Source organism: Notamacropus eugenii, chromosome 7 (assembly GCF_028372415.1).
Source record: "Notamacropus eugenii isolate mMacEug1 chromosome 7, mMacEug1.pri_v2, whole genome shotgun sequence".
Lineage (NCBI taxonomy): Eukaryota > Metazoa > Chordata > Mammalia > Diprotodontia > Macropodidae > Notamacropus > Notamacropus eugenii.
Genome location: NC_092878.1, coordinates 2,364,113 through 2,386,175, shown reverse-complemented (window position 1 = coordinate 2,386,175; position 22,063 = coordinate 2,364,113). Strand labels below are relative to the sequence as shown.

The 22,063-nt window shown below is 38.1% G+C and overlaps 1 protein-coding gene across 2 annotated transcripts in view; it reads right to left on the bottom strand.

Moving 5' to 3' along the window:
* Window positions 1-21,676, bottom strand: part of TRPM7 (transient receptor potential cation channel subfamily M member 7) — a 139,304-nt gene extending 117,628 nt beyond the window's left edge. For both annotated transcript variants that reach the window (XM_072624262.1, XM_072624263.1), the window contains exon 1: window positions 21,371-21,676. In XM_072624262.1, the coding sequence (XP_072480363.1) occupies window positions 21,371-21,373 (3 nt within the window). In that variant the 5' untranslated portion in view covers window positions 21,374-21,676. The remainder of the gene's footprint in view (window positions 1-21,370) is intronic.
* Window positions 21,677-22,063: the final 387 nt, after the last annotated feature.

Genomic DNA, 22,063 nt, shown 5'->3' with positions numbered 1-22,063 from the left:
GTCTTTGGTCCTCAGACCAAAAAGCATAAGAGCTGCTGCTCTAGTACATTTTAAACTGCCACCTTCATTGATTTCTGTTGGGAAAAACTGAAAGATTTATATAGTATCAAAATCTTTGTGCAATTAATTATGAAAAGTTTTTTTTAACTACAGATAGTTTCTTTTCAGTACTGAAGTTGCATAATGGTATATATTCTATGTCATATTCACTAAATAAGGGCTTTGGGAAAAGTAAAATATTATATTTAAATTATCTTACTAGTGTTGAAAAAAAATGTAGACATCCTTACACAGCGACATATCATATCAGATATATGTTGTTACTTTCTTTTTCTTTCCACTTGACATAAATTTGGTAATTAAAGTTTATATAATAAAATTTAAGTTGAAATTTTTAAAAAGCAGCCACCTACAGCAAATAGTTATGAAAATCAAAGGAGAATGATATATGTAAAGTACTTTTCTACAAAAAAAGCAACAAAAAGAATGGAATCTGAAAATGAAGTGTATCAGAATCTGTGAACAAAAGTCACAAGTCACAAGGTTAAGGTGGTACAGAGTCAAAACCCCGTAAAAAATAAAGAAACCATTACAATTAAGGATTGAGAAGTAAAGAAATCAGAGAGAACTCCCAACCACAGCTACTGCAGAAAAATTCTGATGTTCTATAAGGTCTCAAGAAGTCCAACACAATGAAAATCTAAGATAAATCAAACAATGCTTGGGCATAAGCTAATATAATGAAACTCAAGTGAAGCTACAAGCTTCTCTGTAAAACTGGAAAATGACAGGACCAGATTAAGATACAATTATGGGATTAAATGTTTCATAGTTCTTCATGAATTTACTACAAAGAACTTTACAAGCTTGTAAGCTATCATCTAAAAAAAATAACACCAATGAGAACATCAATACAGGCCAATTATGTATTAAATCACAGCTTGAATTGTTTTTAAAAATCTACAAGCATTTTTAGGAAAACAACATATGGGCTGAGAAGCAAAAAAAAAAAAAAAAAGCCAAAAAAAAGTCTAAGAAGTATCAAGAACCACACTGATATGATAACTATTCAGCAAGCTACCTAAAAGTACAACAGTCTTACTGTCTTATCCCCAAACCTTTGGGCCTTTGTTTTAGTACCATACTCATGGTCTATACATGTATCCTAATGTATAAAATAGGCTTAAGTCAATTGAGAATGCTGGCTTATTTGATGTACACACTGAAAATTGTTTTCTATTTCTAAAGACCACAGCAGTAAGGGATTTAAAAACATGTCACTACCATAATGTTGTCAAGAACAATTGATATTTTTCAATGAGATAGTTTAAGAGGGAAGAAGAAAGGAAAGAAAGAAGGAAATTATGTAAAAAATACAAAGAAGAGTTCGGAAGGAAATTCAAAAGGGCAAAAGAGAGACAAAAAGGGCAGCTTGATCATTACAATGTTAAATGAAATAAACACCCATTAAAACAATACCCCAAGCTGTACAAGTTAGATTCAGAGGTTTCACAAGCGATCCTCTTTTTCTGTTCTTTTGTATACAAGTGAACAGCCAGGAGTCTATAGTCCAACTCTCCCAGGTATGTTTCCAGTTCTAGTTAGATGTGATTGCTGAAACTCTCCCAAAAGTCTTATAGAGACACTTAGAGACAGTTATAATTCTACCTTTTTTATCAGGAAGAGGTTTCCCTGATGTCTCTAGAAAACTCCCTTTGCTACTATATATCCCTGTTCCCTTATCCCATTGCCTTTCCAGGCACAGGGCTGCCATAGCAGACCCTTTGTTTGAAAACCCTATATAAACTGAGTCCCCAGTTCAGGGCTGGGGAACCTGCGGCCTTGAGACCCCATGTGGCCTGCTAGATCCTCAAGTGTGGCCCTTTGACTGAATTCAAACTTCATAGAACAAATCCCCTTAACAAAAGGATTTATTCTGTAAAACTTGGATTGAGTCAAAAGGCTACCCAAGGACCTAGAATGCCACATGTAGCCTCAAGGCCTCAGGTTCCTCACTGCCGCCCTAGTTTGACCTGGGCCTTCAATCTGAGCTTGTATTCCACTGACAGTCTAGGTTAACATCCCATATACACTGCCCCTGAAACAGTGGGGGCTATGATGTCTATACAGGATTTTATCTCTCTGAATTTTTGTTCATACCCTCCTATATTGTTATAGGTTCTTATTAATAAAGTATTTTAACCCATCCTAGTATTACCGCATGTCACTCACCTCAAAACTCTATTCTAAATTTTAATGGCAATGAACACATTCATGTTTATTGATGACTGTTAAGTTCATAATAAAAAAAAATTAATAACAAGGGTTAGGGTTAGGGTAAGGCTGTGGATAAATACTGAGACTTAACTGGCCTTCTGAAATCAAAGGTAATAAGAAAGCAATCAACACCTATGCTATACCAGTCTTAATATGTACTTTGAGAACTATAAAATGGACCATAATGGATTTGGAAAGTATTGTAAAAATAAATCTGCACAATATTAACAAAACACAAGGCGGCAATAGAAAAATTAATACTTTTCACCCAAAAGAATGAATAGGATTGATATTATAAGTTTGTGACAAACAAGGGAAAAAAAGTCTTTCCACAGAGACACGCATCATCAACTTGGTCAAAACATATTGGTAAAGAACACATAACAAAAAGGTTGAGTCATTCAGATTTGTTTGTGGAAATGGAGGGGATTCCAAAGGCAATTTTTCCACCAAAAATAATAGAAGTTATCTTTCATGAGCCCATATCAATGAAGATCACACAAAGAAATGGTAAAAACTACCAACATTGATCCACACAAATTTAAGAACAATGTTTTTAACAGAGAATGTCATGCCCAATACTTTCAATTTATAAGCTGCATGGAATAACAACTTTAAAAATACAGACTTCAGAGAAAAAAAATCAAAAGTTATATAGGAATTGAACGAGGTATACATATCATCCCTGCCTTCCTGTGTGCTGCTGGTATTGTACTAAGGATGCGTTCAATGACTCCTGAAAAGAGGAATTTATATTCTAATTCTTTAGCCACAATTTTTATTCAACTGTGCAATAGTCCACTAAGCATTAAAAATGAAAACACGAGCAGAACAATAACTTTTCTTGTGTCCATTTTTATCTAAATTCCATTAAAAAATGAGAATGATTTTTCTATTGTTATTATTGCTAATGATGAGGACAGTAATGATAAGTCACCGCCATCAGAAAATACAGACGGGTTATCTTTAAAGACTCTACATTCCTTGATGAGACAGCTAAGTGGCACAGTGACTAGAGTGCTGGAATTGGAAGTCAGAAAACAAAGTCTGAATCCTTTTCCAGAAGACTGCTAGCTGTGCTGATCCTTAGAAAACACACTTAAAATTCTCTGGGCTTGAGCTCCTTCATCTGTAAAATAGGGATAACAGCACCTACCTCCTAATTTTATGAGGATCAAAACCACTTTGCAAACCTTAAGAGATAATGTTAGTTCCCAGCTACAGAAGCAATAGAAATTGTTCAATCTGTAGCTGCAAGTTGCAAAAATTTAACATTTGCCAAATACTTAGCAAGAGAAAACCTGATTATCAAATTCAGACACCAAATGATCACTACACTTCATAACCAGACAGACAACAAATGCCTATATTTCAAACGAAGACCTTGAAATATTCTTGAGAAATAAAGAAATAAACTGTACGGTAAATGGAGCATCAGCATAGACAAATCTGCTGCCCATATCTGTCCACCAGATATGATATTAATTCATAAAATTTATAAACAATGTTTTTAATACATGTTGTCATGCCAAATACTCATAATCTCTAAGCTACATGGAATGAAAAGCTTGCAAAAATATAAGACACCAAGTGGAAGAAATCAAAATCATGTGGTAACAGGATAAAGTGCATCATCTTGTCTGTTGCTAGAGCTGACCTGCTACTGGAGCTGACATGAAGATGCTTTCAATGAGTCAATGTAAGATGACCTTACAGGCTAATAATATTTTTATTCAATTGTAAAAAGCAGTCATTTTATTCTCCTGTTTTCAAAATATTCAACATAAAAAAATAGCAATTACAGTGACCTATCTCAAGATCATTTCTACATGAACTACACTAGAGGAAGAGATTAGAATGACAAGGTAGTGCTAACAATAATAATAATAAATGAAAATGAGGATGAGATAAATCATAATAATAACACCAGATCATATTTCTATATGTTTTAAGATACAAAGCCCTTTACATGTCAGCTATGCATTATCCCTCTCCAGTGGATCTCACACTTTTTTTGCACACAACTGAGGAACACTGAATTGAGTTTAACAACACTACTGGAAAAGTACGGAGACTTGACTTGCACAAAGCCATTTCCCTTCAGAAATTTTTTCTTAAGTTCCTTCAGAATTTAAGGTCGGATATAAGTGCATACATAAAGAGTGACGTGAAGCATGGCTAGGATTTTCCAAAAACAGTGAGTTCATAAGTAAGTTTTATTTCTTTTACTCCTTTCTTGTTAATTGTCAACACATCCACCCCATTAACTTTTCCTGACTTCCCAGACTCTCAGATCCATACATCAAGCTCTAGTCTCTCTCTTGAACTATAACTTCAATTTCCAAGTGACTAATTTAATATGTCCAAAGCAAAACTCACTATCATCCTTCCTCCTTCCTTCCCGCCATTCCCAGTTTTTCCCTCTTCTGGAGGTCTCTATTTCTGTTTAGAGCACCATCATTGTTCCAGATACCTAGATTGGAAACTATTTTTCATCCTCTATATCTCACTTCATGCCATATCCAATCAACTGCCAAGTCTTGCTATTTAAACCTCAACAATAACTTTCCCATATGTCCCCATCTCTCCATACATACTCCAACCTCATAATTGGTCTCCCTGTCTCAATCCAATATAATCTTCCACATACTCGCCAAAGTGATTTTTCAGAAGGGAAGGTCTCACCATGTCACCCCCATCCCAAACAATAAATTCCTAGGGTTCCATATTACCTCTAGTATCAAATATAAACTCTAAATGGCATTTCAAGCTCTTCACAGCCTATCCCAATCTATCTTTCATCTTCTTACACACTTCCTCCCTTTATATGCTCCTATAGTCCAGCCCTACTGACCTACTTGCTATTTCCAATCACATCCATGATGCCTTGGACAGCAGTGGTTGCCACCCATGCCTGAAATTCTCTCTTACATATAACACCCCTGCCTCCTGGAATTCTTGGTTATCTTCAAGACTCAGTTCAATTTCTACAGTGACTTTCTATATGAGGTCTTTCCCAGTTCCCCATTACTGTCTATCTACCCCTTCAAGGTTATCTGGAATTTGATTTGTTTTTATCTGTCTTGTACATATCTATATAGGTATATGTTATCTTCCCTTATTTTTTGTATTCCCAAGGTTTACTTATTTTCACATGGTGACTGAAATGTAGTAAACGCTTAATAAATACTTACTGCTTAAATGTTGGAACTTCATATTTTATAGGAAGTAGGGAAACAATGGAATTCTTGAACAGGGGAAGGAAGTAGGGGGAGGAAAGACAGGCAAATATAACCAAGTGAGAGTTCTCTCTCTCTCTCTCTCATTTTCATTCTCACTCTTCTAGATCTGTCCAAAACTCTACAACATCTGGCCTTTTCTTCTTTTTAACAAAATAGTTATAGTCAGGGTGTATATGGCACTGATTCTACTCACTTTGCAGAGATAAACAGCAATAGGGGAGTGGTAGCCAGGGAGAAAGATAGGGACAGGGAAGGACTGACATAACTCATCCAGGAACAAAAACACAGCAGAAAAATCTAAGGGAATGGAGGGAAGGGGAGGGTATGTGCATATTAAGGAGATGGTCAGAAAGGAAGGAGTGAAGTGAAGTGAAGCATGGCCAGGATTTTCCAAAAATAATGCTCCTACAGAAGTAGCTACCAACATAATCAATTATATAATTTAATCAGCAAACATTCAGTGAGGGCCTACTTAGTAACAGTATAAAGAAAAAAACTTCCCACCCTCAAGAAGCTTACAAGGTTAGTTAATAGCCTAAGCCAAACATGTCCCTTCAAAAGTTTATATAGCCTATGAAAAATCTTCTAAATATATAAGGCAACAGTTAAAGTAACAAATCTAAGGTGAGACTTGACTACACTATCAGGCTTTCCAGAGCTATAAAAGTACCAGTTACTAACTGATTACATACACACAGCACATTATTTCAGCACACATTGAAAATTACTGCAAAGGCAGTAACGACTTCTTTGATGCTGACAGTTCTTCCTCCTTTGTACTTTACACAGCAGTTTCTTTCCTTAAAAATTTATGTATTTGTTTTTGTTGCATTTAAGTTCCAAACTGTCTCTCTCCCTCCCAGCCTTGGATTAGAGAAGGTCAACATTCGACATAGAAACATATGTGGAACCATAAATCACATACTTTCATGTACCAGTTCTTTCTCTGGAAGTGGACAGTGTTTTCCTTCATAAATCCTTCGTAGTTGATTTGAATGACCACACTACCCGGAAGAGTTCAGTCATTCACAGCTAATTTCTAACAATGTTGCTGTTACTTTATGAATGTTTTCTTGGTTCTACTGATTTCACAATGCATTATTTCATACACTTCTTTCCATATTTTTCTAAAACCAACCTGCTCATCATTCTTAATCCATAACAATATATCACAACTTATTCAGCCATTCCCCAAATGATGAGCAACCCCTTGTTTCCCAGGTCTTTGCCACCATAAAGGGAGTTGCTATAAATATTTTATAACATATAGGTCATTTTCCTTTTCCTCTAATCACCTTGGGAAATAGATCTAGTTAAAGGGTATACCCGGTTTTATAACTCTTTGGGTGTAATTCCAAATGTGTCTCCAAAATAGCTGGATCAGCTCACAAGCCCACCAACAGTATACTGAGGTTCCAGTTTTTCCACATCCTCTCTAGCATGTCATTTCCCCCTTCTATCATTTTAGCCAATCTGATACGTGTGAAATGATACCCCTGGGTTGTTTTGATTTGCATTTCTCTAATCAATAATGATTTAGAGCACTTTTTCATATGGCTATATAAAATTTTGATTTCTTCTTCCAAAAACTGCCTGTTCAATATCCTCTGACTGTTTATCAACTGAAGAATGACTCATATTCTTATAATCTGACTCAGTTCTCTATATATTTGAGACATAAGGCCTTTATGCAAGAAACTGTCTATACACACATATATGTATAAGTGTATAGGTATGTATGTATGTGTATATATATATATATATATACACACAAACACATATTTATTAGCTACAACAGTTTTATTTGTACAAAACCTTTTTAATTTAATGTAATAAAAATTATCCACTTTATATCCCTCAATGCTCTCTCTTTTGTTTTTTCATAAAGTCTTCTCTTACCCATAAATCTGATAGGTAATATATTCCACACTCTCTAATTTACCTGTATCTCCCTTTATGTCTAGGTCATGTATCCATTTTGACCTCATCTTAAGAGTAAATAGTTTAAGATGTGTCTATACCTAATTTCTGCCAAACTGCTTTCCAGTCTTCCAAGCAATTTTTACCCATTAGTGAATTCTTACTCTGAAAGCTTAGATCTCTACATTTACAAAATAAGAGGCTACATTACTGTAGTCATTTGCTATGGTGTACTGTGTCCTCTATTCCACCGATCGACCCCTCTTTCTCAGCTAGTACAAGACAGTTCTGACAATTACTGCCTTATGATACAGTTTCAGATCTGCTGCTACCAGACCTTCTTCCTTTACATTTCCCCCTCCCCCATTAATTCCTTTGATGTTCTTGCTCTTTTGCTCCTTCAAAAGAATTTTATTATTTTTTTCCTGGCTCAATAAAATGATTTTCTGGCAGTTTAACTGGGATGGCACTGAATAAGTAGATTAGATAGAATTATCATTTTTATTACACTGGGTTGGCCCACCTATGAACAATGAATATTTCTCCAATTATTTAAATCTGACTGTATTTGTATAAAAAATATTGTGTGTTATAAACACAAATATTAATTAAGCTGAGTTTGTCTTGGCAGATATTTTATATGTCTATCCCAAGTTATTTTATACTCTCTACAGTAAAATGAAATATCTCTATCTCTTCTTGCAGAACTTTGTTGGTAATACAGAGAAAAACTGATGATTTATATGAGCTAATTTTATATTCTGCTTTTTTGCTAAAAATTATTAACTGTTTCAACTATTTTTTTAGTTGAATCTAGAATTTTCAACTACACCATCATATCAACTGCCAAAAGGGCCAGTTTTATTTCCTCATTGCCCATTCTGATTCCCTCTGTTTCTTTCTTCTCTTATTGATAGTTAGCATTTCTAGTACAATGCTGAATAGTAGTGGTGATAGTGGGCATCCCACAGCATGTTCTTTTGTACCTTGCTAATTAACTTGTATCATTTTATATTATAATTACTATATCCTGTAAACTGGCAAGCTTCCTGAGAACAAGATCTTTTCTTATCTGTATTTTACATTTCCTTTATTATCTAGCACTATTCTGTACCCAAGAGCTTAATAAATGATTTTCACTTTATAAAAAGATTTTTGATCTATAGATTATATATAACCCTCTACTCTTTCTAAAATCTATAATCCCAATCAATAGCTCCAATGAGCAATGAAGAGAGGGCATGGTGGATCTAAACATTCTGTGATATGACTTTCCTGAGAAAATAGGTATCAGGGCTAGATTTCTACCAAATTCACTCCACCTATTAGAAGATCTTAGCCTTTTTTTATGCCACAGATCCCTTTTGGCATTATAGTGAAGTCTATGGACCCCATTCTAAGAATAATGTTTCTAAATGCATAAAATACACCGGATTACAAAGGAAATCAGTTATTTCTGAGCACAGTTAACAAGATTTTAGAAAAAGAATAAGAATCTCCTAATCTAGGGGAAAAAGTCTTCAGAATGTCAAATGGATTCTGCTAAATGGAAGATTTGGGGAGGGATATGGGAGTTGCATGGGTGCTGATGGGTTCTTAAAGGCACTTCTGCATAAGTAGAGGAAATATAAGATCACAGACCCACAGAAGTATCAAAGTGGAAGTTAATTCTCTAAATAAACTTTTTAGCTGGGCTAGCAGAAAAGAGATACTAGAGAACTAAAAAGTTCTTTAATAAAGATTATAGATAATTTGATTTTACAAAATTGAAAATAAACCATGCAATTAGTTGATTACTCTACTCTGAAACACGGTGCTTTAAGGCACCTATCTCAACCCTGTCTTGTATTTAACAGAAGAAAAACCAGAAAAACTAGGTTCAGAAAAGTGAAACTACAGAGAACTTGATCACTACAGACGCTGAACAAGGAAGTTACTATATGCCTCCTAACAATACATTCAAAATTATGCACCCTTTGAAACACTATAGGCTTGGTTAATTTACATGCATAAAAACCTGAAGAACTAACAATTCCAGAAGTATCTTGGTGTGAGAGGAGATCTATTTTCTTTAAAGAAAGTGGGAAGACCTAAGAAAACAAAGTTCATCATTTAACAGACTTTTCCAAATAATTTACAAATATTTATCTAACCTAATCTAGTTCTAGTGCAATTTTCCAAACTGTTTCAAACTAAATCAAAATTTAAATCTACTAATTCAAAAACAAACTTAGAAATCAATTTTCTCCTAAAGTAAAAGATATACATCATTAACTCAATATGCAAATGAGGGAAATATCCAATTCAGTATAAACTGTAATTCACCTTTACAAAAATCTTAAATCAATTTTAGGTGCTAACACTTTGAAAGGAAGGATCATTCTACAGTGAAGGTCACAGGCAATAAATAGAAAAGTTAGTCCTTATGGTGATGATAAATTATAGTGATTTACTGTTAGAAAGTTACAATTTTTTTTTTGAGGAAAGTTTTTATATTCAACCCTCCTTTACTTCCACTTCAATGCAGAGACAAAGTGAAGCCTAATTATCAATTGGTCCACATCTAAGATTTCAAAGAATCACAGTGGATACCATATAAAGTGACTTGCCTTCAAAATATTAGGCTGTCATTTCATTGTTATAGCATGCATATTTTTATTTCCATTTTACACATATTCTGTTTTTGTAAAAATGCTGGTTGAATGACTACATAAATTTCTAAATCTACTTAGGGAGAGAGGAAGAGAAGGAAAGAGAACAAGCATTTATGTAGTGCCTGGTCCTGAGTTAAGTGCTTTGCGAATATTATTTCATTTGATCTTCATAATAAACCTGCAAGACTGGTGCTGTTACTGTCCCCATTTTATAACGGAGGAATTGAGGGCAAAGAGAGGTCAAGTGACTTGGCCAGTCAGGGTCACATAGCTAGTATGTGTCTGAGACTGAACTTGAACTCGGGTCTTCCTGACTCCAGGCGAAGTGCTCTCCTACTGCGCCATCTAGGTACTATTACTGTGCATTTCCTCCCAGGCTGTAAGACTTTGGGATTCTCCAGCATGCCGCAGGAACCCATTTATCGTGGAAGATCACGTCATCCCCATAACCTCAGAAGTATCCTCTGCCTCTGAGGCCTACTTTGGATTGGAGGGTGGAGGGCTTCTCCCAGAACCTTCATGTAAGGAAAGCCCAGCTCCCTCTTCATTTCCCATGCAGTCTGCACTTCTCTGGATTTCTCCATCATTCCTTTAAACTTTATACACAGTCCCATCGCTCCTTTTTGGCTTCTTTTATGTTCTGCCTTTCCCAATGGAATGGAAATTCCTTGAGGGAAGGAATTGTCTTTCTTGTGCTTATATTTGTATTCTAAACCCTTAGAACAGTACCTGGTACGCAGTAAGTGCTTAATAAATGTTTGTTGGCTGACTACCAGAGCTTTAGGCACAGAACCTTGTTATCTCTCTACATCTCTTATTTATTCCATTCTCTCCATTTATTAAGCACTTATTAGGTGGGCAAAGCACTTAAGATACAAAGAAAGGCAAAAAATAGTCCCGTACTTAAAGAAGCTGACATTCTAATGAGTGAGACAACCTTCAAATAACGAGATACACAGAAGGTAATCTTACGTCGAGTAAGTAGCTAAATGTAATCTGAGGGCTTTAAATTTGATCCTAAAGATGACAGGGAACCACTGGAACTCAATAAACAAGGTGACATGATCAGAGATAGAATTCTGAAAAATCATCTTGTCAGCAAAACACAGGATGGATTAGAGTGGGGTAGACTTAACAGAGAACAGCCAGTGAAAATGTTACTACGCTGGGCCAGGTAGGGGGTGCTGAGGAACTAAACTGGGGTTGTGGCTATATGAGTTGAGAAAAGGGGACATATAGGAGATATTAAGGTAGAAATGAGAAGACATGGGATTCAAGTGAGAATGAAGAGTTGAGAATGATACATGTCTTCATCATCTCTCATGTGAACTATTCCATGAGGTTAAGTGGTTTCTCCTCCTCAAAGTCTCTCCTTATTTCAATTCGTCCTCCAGAGATGTCAAAAGGATTTTTCTGAAGCAAAGGCACCTCCATACTCTACTGATCACACTCCAATAACTCCAACTTCCCTGCAGGGTCAAATATTAACTCCTTTGTTTGGCACTGAAAGCCCTTCACAGCCACGTTCTTTCCTACCAAGTTAGTCTTCCTACTCTTCCCTCCCATCCAAACATTACGATTAAGCCACACTGGCCTATACAAAACACCTTTCACACAACTAGCATTTCATCTGGAGCCTCTGTCCTTACATAAAAGTCTCCCTCCTCACCTCTTCCTCTGAGAATCCCTGCCTTCTTTCAAAACTCACCTCAAACATCACTCTCTGCATAAGGCCTTCTCTCTGACCAACTGACAGTGCATTTTCTTCCAACACTATCTTTCCATCTATTCTGTATTATCTAAATGATAGCTAGCATTTATATAATGCTTATTATGTGGCTGGTACTGTGCTAAGTGCTTTTTGCAAATATTATCTTCATAAGGGTGAAGGTGTGATGGTAGAGGAATAGACCTGAAACCTAATTTCATAATACTCCACCTGTAGGTGAATCTTTGTTTTGCGTGGTGGTGGGTGGGAAGACTAAATTACAAAATAGGAGAGCACATGAAGGGAAAGGGGGAGAAATAGAGAGGAATGTGTGAGGTATCCCATTCAAGACAATATTAAACAATAAAGCGAAAATAACTCCTATAATCTCTGGAAAGAAGAATATGAGAAAGGGTAAGATGGCAAAGGAAGGGAATGAAATAGTAGAAAAGGGAAAATCTTGATTCAGTGGTGGGAAGAGATACTGGAGAGAGAGAGAGAGAGAGAGAAAGAGAAAGAGGGAGAAAGAGAAGGAAAGAGAGAGAGAGAGAGAGAGAGAGAGAATCTATAATGAGAAATGGGGATCTTACAATACAAATAATCTACAGGAATTTGGTGCTGAGAGACTGCACCGGGCCTCAATTGATAGCATCCTGTCTCAAAAGGAAAGGAGTAAGTTGATGGAGGCAACTGAAATCCAGAAGGCTGTAGGGAATGAACCAAGAGAAGAGATTTCATGGTAAATGTGAAATAAAATGACCTAGTCAAGTCAACATTCAACAATAAAGGGAAAATAACTACTGCAGTCTCTCAGGAAGAAGGCCTACATGAGAATGGGTGAGATGACAAAAGGGGCTGAAAGAGAAAGAAATCCAAGCTACTAAAAATCACATGAAAAATGTTCTAAATCACTATTAGAGAAATGCAAATAAAAGCCAAGTCTACCTCAAAGTCTATCTCAGATCCATAAGATTGACAAAATGACAAAAATAATAATAGTCGTAACTGGGAGAGGGAGGCACATTAATACTCTTCTGACAAAGCTGTGAACTGGTCCAGCCTTTCTAGAAAGCAATTTGGAACTATGCCCCAAAAGTCTCTAACCTGTGCAAACCCTCCGACCCAGCCATATGTACTATTAGGCCTTGATGCCAAAGTGATCAAAGAAAGAGAAAAAAGCTCCTTGTGTATAAAAATATTCATAGCAGCTCTTTTGGATGAACTGAAAACAAGGGGATACCCTTCAACTGGCGCTGAACAAATTATGGTATATGATTATTATGCCAATCAATAAACATTTATTAAATGCCTACTATATGCCAGGCACTATCCTAAGCACTGGCAAAACAAAAAGAGAAATGTAAAATAAGCAAACAAATAGCTCTAGGAATATAAAGAAAAGTCTTCCTCTCAATAAACATATTCTGTTGAGGGAAACTATACACATGCATGAATACACACATACACTTACATAGGTAGATACAAGGCACCTACAGAACAAATGGAAAATATCCTTAGAATGGAAGGCACTAGCAGCAGCAGGCAGTTGAAAATGCAGGATAGAATTCAGAGGAAATACTGCAGAGATGGTACAGAACTGAATCTGTATCACAGATCCTTCTTATCAAGGGATCTTAGATATTACCTCATTGATTCCTACAATATTACTGGTGGTAGTGATAACAATTGCCAGTCATTTGAAGAGGAGTAATAATTGAAATTATAGCAGTCAAGAGACCTTGGGGAACACATTTATGCATGAAGAGAAGGAAAAACTAAAAAAAGAAAAAGGAAAATCGTGAAAGCAAATTGTGTGAACCAAGGAAAAAAGACTGTTTCAGGAAATATGGGTGGGCCCAACGTCAAACAGAAGTCAAGAGAAATGATGACCTACCTACCTTACCATCTCAGTGTCATTAGGATTCAATTACTTTGTAAATCTCAAATCACCATGTAAACATGAGTTTGAATTATGAATCAGAAAAAGAACATGTTTAGTGATAAGTTGACTATTAGCTTAGAGAAAGCTATTTTAGTACAGTAATGTAGATAAAATCAGAATGCAAAATACTGAAAATGAAGTAGGGGGTGGGAAGTAGAGACTGACTAGCATCAAAGAATCCTTTTTGAGAATAAGGGAAACTGAGTATGTTTACAGGCTGAACATTTTGACTGAGTTGAGAGGAGAGGAAAAAATGACAGGCAAAACAAGGTTATCAGACCAGGGTAACTTAACTTGAAGGTACAGAGGACAAGGTTAACTTGGGCAAGAAGAGAGCAAAGAATCCTCTAGGACTGGGGAGAGGAGAGAAAGAAGAAGAACACAGTTTTCAGAGATGTGAGAGAGTTTCTATTGGATTGCTTTAATCATCTCAAACGACAAGGTCTCTCGGCTAAAAGGACTCTCTCCCTCCTTAGAAATCAACTTGATCCTTTGTATTGTACTTGTATTATATTCACGTATATATCTTATCTTTGACTCCATTAGACCAAGCAATCTAAGGATAAGGCTAAGTGAGTCTTATTTCTGTTTTTTTATTCCCCGGTAGGTTTACCAGGGTTTAATAAATGCTGGGGAAAAAAAAAAACCAGAACAAAAAGCTGGAGGTTCAGAAATACCACAAAATAGAAGGACTTAAAAAACTCAAATTTATCTATCTGACCATTTCATTTTGCTTAACTGTATTTCTTGTTACAGATTATGGTTCTCTATTCCGAGAGGTTAATATTAGAAAATGAATGATGGGAGGGAAAGGCATCAATTCAACTTTTTAAAAAAGGACTGCTTTACTCCATTCCAAATCAAATACCTACTCGCACACACACAGAAACAATCATTATCTAGAAGACACCAGTGTGTGGTAGTTCTACTATGCTCATATCAAGAAGCTAGTACATCTGAAATAAAGCTTTTCAGGTCCCAGCTATCATTATGAAAAATATGCAAAATAAGCCATAAAAACTCCATTACGATTCAAAATATGAGACAAATGTCATAATGATTTTAATATGAACTTACCCCCAAATGAGTAGTTATCTCTTCAATCTTACCTCACTAACTGGAGAAATAAACTTTTCATGAAATGATCAAGAACTATTCTCTCACTGGATGACTCAAAAGTGATGATAAGAGGAAATGTAAGTTAAAATAACTTTAAGCCTTCACCTCTCCACCGAGCAAACTGGTAAGATGATAAAAAAATGGAATATGGGTATCATAATACGCTGTTAGTGTAACTACGAATTAATCCAACTATTCTGGAAAGCAATTTGAATTATACTATATGCCAACGAAGGCAAAGACAGAAAGAATGGTCCCGTATATAGCAAAATATTTATTGCATCACTTTTTTAGGGAGCAAAAAACTGGAAAAAAAAATTAGTACCCACCTATTAGAGGTTGGCTAAATAAGCTGTAGTAAAGGAATGTCATGGAATATACTACCGTGCCATTAAGAAACATAAGAAAAATTCAGATAAGCATGGGAAGATTTGTATACATGACAAGAGTGAAGTAAGCAGAACCAGGAAAACAAAATACACCAAAATAATGCAAACTGAAAGAATAAAAAGAACCTGTATACTACATAACTATAATGTCAAAGCTTGGCTCAGGAGAATAGTTGAAAAAATAAATCTCCCTCATTTTACCGCAGAGATGGGGGAGTACAGATGTGGAATACTGCATATACCATCGGATGTGTGAGATGCCTTGGTTGGCCTACTGAACTGATATATTTTTCTTTTTCTGTGTTAATCTTTGTTATAAGGGAAAGTTCACTGGGTAAATGCTGGGAAGGGATATATTTATAAATAAATGTGATATAAAATTAAAATGCATCAAAAATAAAGATACCTCTTTACACTTCAAAAACATTTTTTTTCAAAGCAATTATGAGCAATGAAAGCAGTATTACCAAACCACATGTGGAAACAGTTTCCGAAGTTGGAAACTGCACAGAAACCACTATCTCAGCCAGAATACGAACTGAGTGATGTCTTCTAAACTGCCATAAAAATGAGAAAGGGTCCCATGTGTACCAAAATATTGATGGCAGCTCTTTTTGTGGTGGCCAAGAAACGGAAATCGAGGGGATGCCCATCCATTGGGGAATGGCTGAACAAGTGGTGGTACATGAATATAATGGAACCCTATTGTGCTATAAGAAATGATGAACAGGAGGTCTTCTACCCTGAGAATCTGGATCTATAATCTCACTGATATGGATACTACATCTCATGTTAAAAATTAATTATGCACAACTGCTGCGTATAACATTAATCTACTTGGGGGAAACTGTTCCCCCCTAAAAGGTAAAATAAATAAGGTTTAACTGAGCAAACATTTTGGAAGCTTAGCTGGGAAAGTCTTCTAGGCAGCAGGGTGGTTAAAAAGCACTAGACTTGGAAACTAATGCAATATAAACTTTTGGAGGACAGAGATTGTTTTTTGTTGTTTTCTCTAGCTCTAAGCTCTGTGCCTGGCATACAGTGAGTACAAGGATTGACTTCAAATCCCAGTTCTGCTCTTTAATGACTGCCACTGTCTACTGAACCTGTTTCCTTGCCTGTAACATGAAGGGACTGGCATACATGCCCTCTAAGATACCTTTCACGTTGAATTTTATGACACCGTGATTAAAAAAACCCACCAAAGTCAAGTTGGTGGACCTCATATCAAGTTAAAGGGCAAAGTTTAGAATGGTAAACAAATACAGGAAGCTGGGCTTTTTACAATTCAAGAGGCTAAAGGGAGATGGGTTACTCTCACTCGCCCTCTCAGGTCCTGCCCTCTAATATCTAGTTCCCTGAGTTTTATTTAAGCATCTATTTGTATCATCATGACAAAGAACCCAGAGTTAAAATACACTATCTTTGGGGAGAGTGATGCTCAGGAATGCCCTTCCCTATCTCTAGGGGGCAGAGATGCAGGAGGCATTTAACTGTGCAGCCCCAAGAACAGAAGCGACTGCCCAAGCTTGTAACATGTAAAAGGACATGGAAACAGTCCTTTTGGAAAGTGACTGTTTCTGCTTCTATTGGAGGGACCATGCAGACTTATTATAGATAGGATTCAAATAACTTATAAGACACAATAAGGGGTGTAGGGTAGGGCATTCTTTTTTCAAAACAATACAATACCCACAAAAATCAGGTAACAAGTTACAAATAAATTCCATACTGCCTGTTATCTGACATCAAAAATTATTTTAAATGCTTTATTAAATTATAAAACAATATGTTTAAGAACTCACTGATACAAAAGTTTTGTAAGGTCAACCACCAACAACCTGGGGCAACAGATACTAAGACTTAAAACAAATGTTAGAAATCGCACAAAATTTACAATGAGGAATCCCCAAAATGATAAATGAGTTAAGAATTCATTTACAAACTGTAGTAATATAATCATACTTCATTCATCAGGTATCACTGAATGAATTTATCAGATTAAGTAGACATACATTTAAAAAAAGATTAACTGTTTTTACAGATGTATAAAAGCATTACGTACAACCTAACTTCTACGAACAAGGTATAACTTAACCTTCTCTAAGGATGATGAAGAGCCATTATCCTTACAAACATAAATATTGTACTGTGTCTCAAATCAATAAAATTGTAGAACCCTTCATTTCTAATACTATATTACATATTTCCTGAATATTATGCTTTTCTAGTTGGTGTTCCTCCTATGTCTTCAATCTATGCCCAACCCCCGAACCTCTTTTCTGACACCACTACCTCCCATCCCAGCCCATTAATCCAATGATGTCTGGTTTCCAGGAAAAAACAAACAATCCATATTAACAAAATCAGTAAATTTAGTTTTACAGATAACACTAAGTCAATACATTCTACTGCCCTGAGGTTGACTATACTATAAAAATAGAATAATAATTTTAGATCTGGAAAGGATCTTAGGCATTATCTACCCCTGAGGTGCCAAACCACACTCCTGAAAGATGCCTGAACCAGATTAAAATGAAATTGGAAAATATTTAGCAAAATACATAAAAATACAATACAACATAACATTAGATTTTAAAACTAAGTCAATATGTGGCCTGCAGGGATCCGTGAGTACAGATAAATGACTCCTGTTTCTATGTAAGTTTGTCAAAACTGATGTAGCCAATCACGATCATGGTTCAGTGAAAAGACTGACAACAGCATCATAAAACCTGAGTTTAAATTTCCCTTCCAATACTTCCTACCTTGGTTGATGTTGGGCAAATCACTTAAACTCTTTTGGCAATAAGGGGCTGGACTAAAGTCCACTAAGGTCTTTTCTAGTGTAAATTTATGACCCTTTGACAATCTTATAGAAAAGAGGAAAGGAACAAGCATTTAATTAAGCATCTATGTTCCAGGTCCTGGGTTCCACACTTTGATCCTCACAACAACCCTGGGAGGTTGGTGCTATTATTTCCATTTTAAGCAGAGAAAACTAAACCAGACAAAGGTTAAATGGCTTACCTGGGGTCAGACAGTTAAGTACATGAGGCTGGATTTGAATCCAGGTTTTCCTGGCTCCGGACCCAAAAGTCCACCCACCTCCATGTGGAAATGCTCTTCTAGTAGCAGACGCTCTCAATGACCAGACCTGGTCATTGAGCAGCAACGGTGGGAATGCAATAAATACTTGTTCCTTTCCTCCCTCCCTCTCAACAGTTTTAATTCAAGCTACAAACTGATGGTGATGGGGGAAAAGAAAAGCTCAGTGGTTCCTTCCCTTCCCAAATTTTACTATGACTTCTTTTAAGCTCAATGTACCTTTATCTGCTTTCCCTACAACAGCATTCTCACTTCTTAGTCTCAAGATCCCTGTATAATCCCAAAATTATTGAGGACTCCAAAGAGTTTTTGTTTATGTGGGTTACATCTATCCATATTTACTATACTATACTATAATAAATTTATTTATTAATTCATTGAAAAATAATCCAGCAATAAAGACTGATTAAGCACCTACCATGTACTAGGCACTGTACCAGGGATACAAAAAGAAGCAAAAGACAGTCCCTGACGTTAAGGAGCTTACAATCTAATAGATGAGAAAATATCACACAGATATGCACGAAGCAAACAAATACAGGATAAACAGGAAATAATTAACAGAGAGAAGGCACTAGAATTAAGAGGGACTGGGGAAGGCTTCTTACAGAAGGTCAGATTTTAGTACAGACTTAAGGGAAGCTAGGGAGGTAGCCAAGGAGAGAGAGAATTCTAGGTGTGGGGAACAGCTAGAGAGAATTCTACACCCATCACATAAATATCTTCAGGAAAAATAACTACTTTCTAAAACAAAAGTTAGTGAGAAGAATGGCATTGTTTTACATTCTTCTGCACATCTCGTTAACGTCTGGCTTGATAGAAGACAGCTGGATTCTCCTATCTGCTTCTCCGTTCACTCTGTTAAGATAATTGCTCTGTTTGAAGTACATGAAGAAAATCCAGCCTCAAAAAAGCTATGTAGTTGGAAAAGGGTAGATTGTTTTAATAGGTAAATGGCACTGCAGTATCATTACAAAAATAGTCTTGACGACATGGACTCCCTAAAAGGTTACCCAGGGCGGCCTCCCACACACATTTTTTTGAGCTCTACAACAACCCTGGGGTAGACAGGACAAGTATTACTGTCAATACTTGTTCTACTAAGGAGGAAACTAAAGTTCACAAGGGTTAAGTAACTGCCTTATAGATTTATAGGATGTTAAGAAAATTCAAGTCTCTTAAACATTGTTTCTACATGGTGTTAGGAACAATATTAATGTGTTTGCATATTTCTTTTTATAAATGTCAACAAGAATCATCATAAAAAAGCACTGTAACTTTAAAAGTCCATTGTTGAGCAAGGTAAAGAACCAAGGTTTACTAATTTCCACGTCAACAGAGCACAGTGACTCCTACTACCATAGATCAATGTTTATTTAGTTTCCAAAATCTCTTAAGAATTAGAGAACTTAATGAACAATTGAAAAATATACCCAATTATTAGTCAATGGGGGGATAAAATGATTTTCAAAACCAAGTAAAACTATTTCAAACTAAAAATGAACTCATGTTCTAAAATTCATGAAGTACAAATCTATTCAAAATATTCTCCACATTTCATTAAGTTCAAATCACCGTAAATGACACACGTGAAAATTTTAAAAGGTTCTTTCCATGATAAAAACTCTTCTCATTTTTTGTCTCTAGACAAAAACAGTGCCAACAAGGGAGGAAACCTAAGGTGGAGACTTTTTTTTTTAGGGAGACTATAAAATCTACTAAGATTTGGTAAAGGGATCAATAAGAAAAAAAAATGAGGAAATAGGTACTAGCTTCTGCTATTAGGGAAAATCTCCTCACCCTACCCTGAAATTTAAAATTTCAAGTTCATATACATACACTCTTTAAAGTAAACATGTGTATTTAGAATATGTATGTATATTTTCTAAACTTAAATTTAAACTTGGTAAACTTAAACTTTCATATTACTAACCTGTGCCTGGTGAAATCAAATATTAGCATTAATTTTAAAATCATATCAAGTGCCTAAGGGTAGAGGGAAGGAGGGAGAATAATGCCAGAATTTTTATGCAATTTTATCAAAGGAGACTTTCCAGTGGCCTTATAGTAAGAGAAAAAAATGGGTAAAAATTCACTTTTAGAAATCTTATTTAATTCCAATCTAATAATCTATCGATCTATCTTGAAGTTTTCAAGGCTGTTGCCCTTAAGGATAATACATTTTAACCTCAAAAAAAATTGTACATAGGAACTATGATTTCTAATATATACTCCAGACACACTCAGGTAGTCTTTCTTAAAATCCCAACACACATTAAGGAAGTCTTAGAAAGTTCCCGGAGACTCCAAAGACTTAGAAAAATGCAAGAAAAGTGTACCAGGGCTCAGTCTAGAAGATAAAAATGCCGTCTTTCGTGTCTTCATTGAAAAGCAGTCTATCTCCAGGAAATAAAGTCATGAGAAAACTTTACAAGAAGATGAGAACACGTTAAGTTTCAGAAGAGGAGGAAATGCTCGGGCGAAACCGTGGGAGCCGACCAGCCCCCCAGGCTGGGGGACGGACCCCCGCGGACCCGCAAACTTCACTCCAGAATCACCCGGACTCCTCCTTCGGGCCGCCCGGCCGGCCCTGCGGGCTGCTCGGGTCAGCTGCAGCCCCGGGCCAGCCGGCTTCACCTCTCCGGGGGGTCCAGCCGCTCCCCGGCAGCCCTGCTGCCCCCGCCACTCGCCCCGGCCTCGGCGGAGCCCCGCAGGCGCCGGCCCGAGTCCCGCACACCTGCTGCAGGCGTCAGAAAGCCACGCTCGGGGACCGCAATGCGCCTCCTCCTCCTCCTCCTCCTCCTCCTCTCGGGCGCCGCGGGCTCCCTTCCGCGGTGCCCCCGCCACGCCAACCCAAATCCCCGCGAGGCTCGGGGACCGCCCTCCCGGCACCCTCCCCCGGGGCTCGCACGCGGCGGCCCTCCCTCCTGGCCGGCCCGGCCCCGGCCCCCCCGCGGCCCCGGCGGTCCCGCTCCCCCGCCAGCCCGGCCGGGCCTGTGCGGGTCCCGTACCATTCTCCTCACGGGGCGGACTCCGGAAGGGCAGCAGCTCCACCTCCTCCCCCTCCGCGGCCTGCAGCCATCTATCGGGAAGCGTCTGCGAAGGCGGCAGCCCCAGCCGCCGGACAGGAACAGCCCGGGGACGCCTCCTCACGACCAGCTCAGCTCCGGCGCTAGAAGCAGCAGCAGCAGAAGCCGAGTCTTTCATAATTGTGCGACCGACTCCTGCGGGTGACCGGCCAAGGGACGCGCCCGCGCCCGCCTCCGCCTGACGGAGCCGGAGACACCACGTGACGCGAGCGACGCGGCATGCGCGCCGCCGCCGGGCCGCGGCCACGTGGCCCCGCCCCCCGGCCGCCCGGCCCGCGGCCTCCCGACCTCGCCGCCTCGCGCCTCCGGCCGGGGCCCGCGCCCGGGACGCTGCGGGCGGGGGGGAGAGGGAGGGCGGCCCCGCCCCGCCCCGGGCTCCCGAAGTCCTGCCTCGCCCTGTCTCCTCCGGGCGCGCCGACCGCAGACGGCCGAGCTGTGGCGGGAGCCGCGCGCCCCGCTCCGCCCCGGCCCCCTCCCCGGCGGAGTGCGATGTGCGCGTGCTCAGAGCCGGTCCGCCCGGGCCCGCTCCCCTCGGGGCTCCTCCCTCCTCCCCTCCCCCTCCCCGGGCTGCCCGGCTGCGGGACCGCCCTGACTTTCCCACCACGCTCTTGTCAG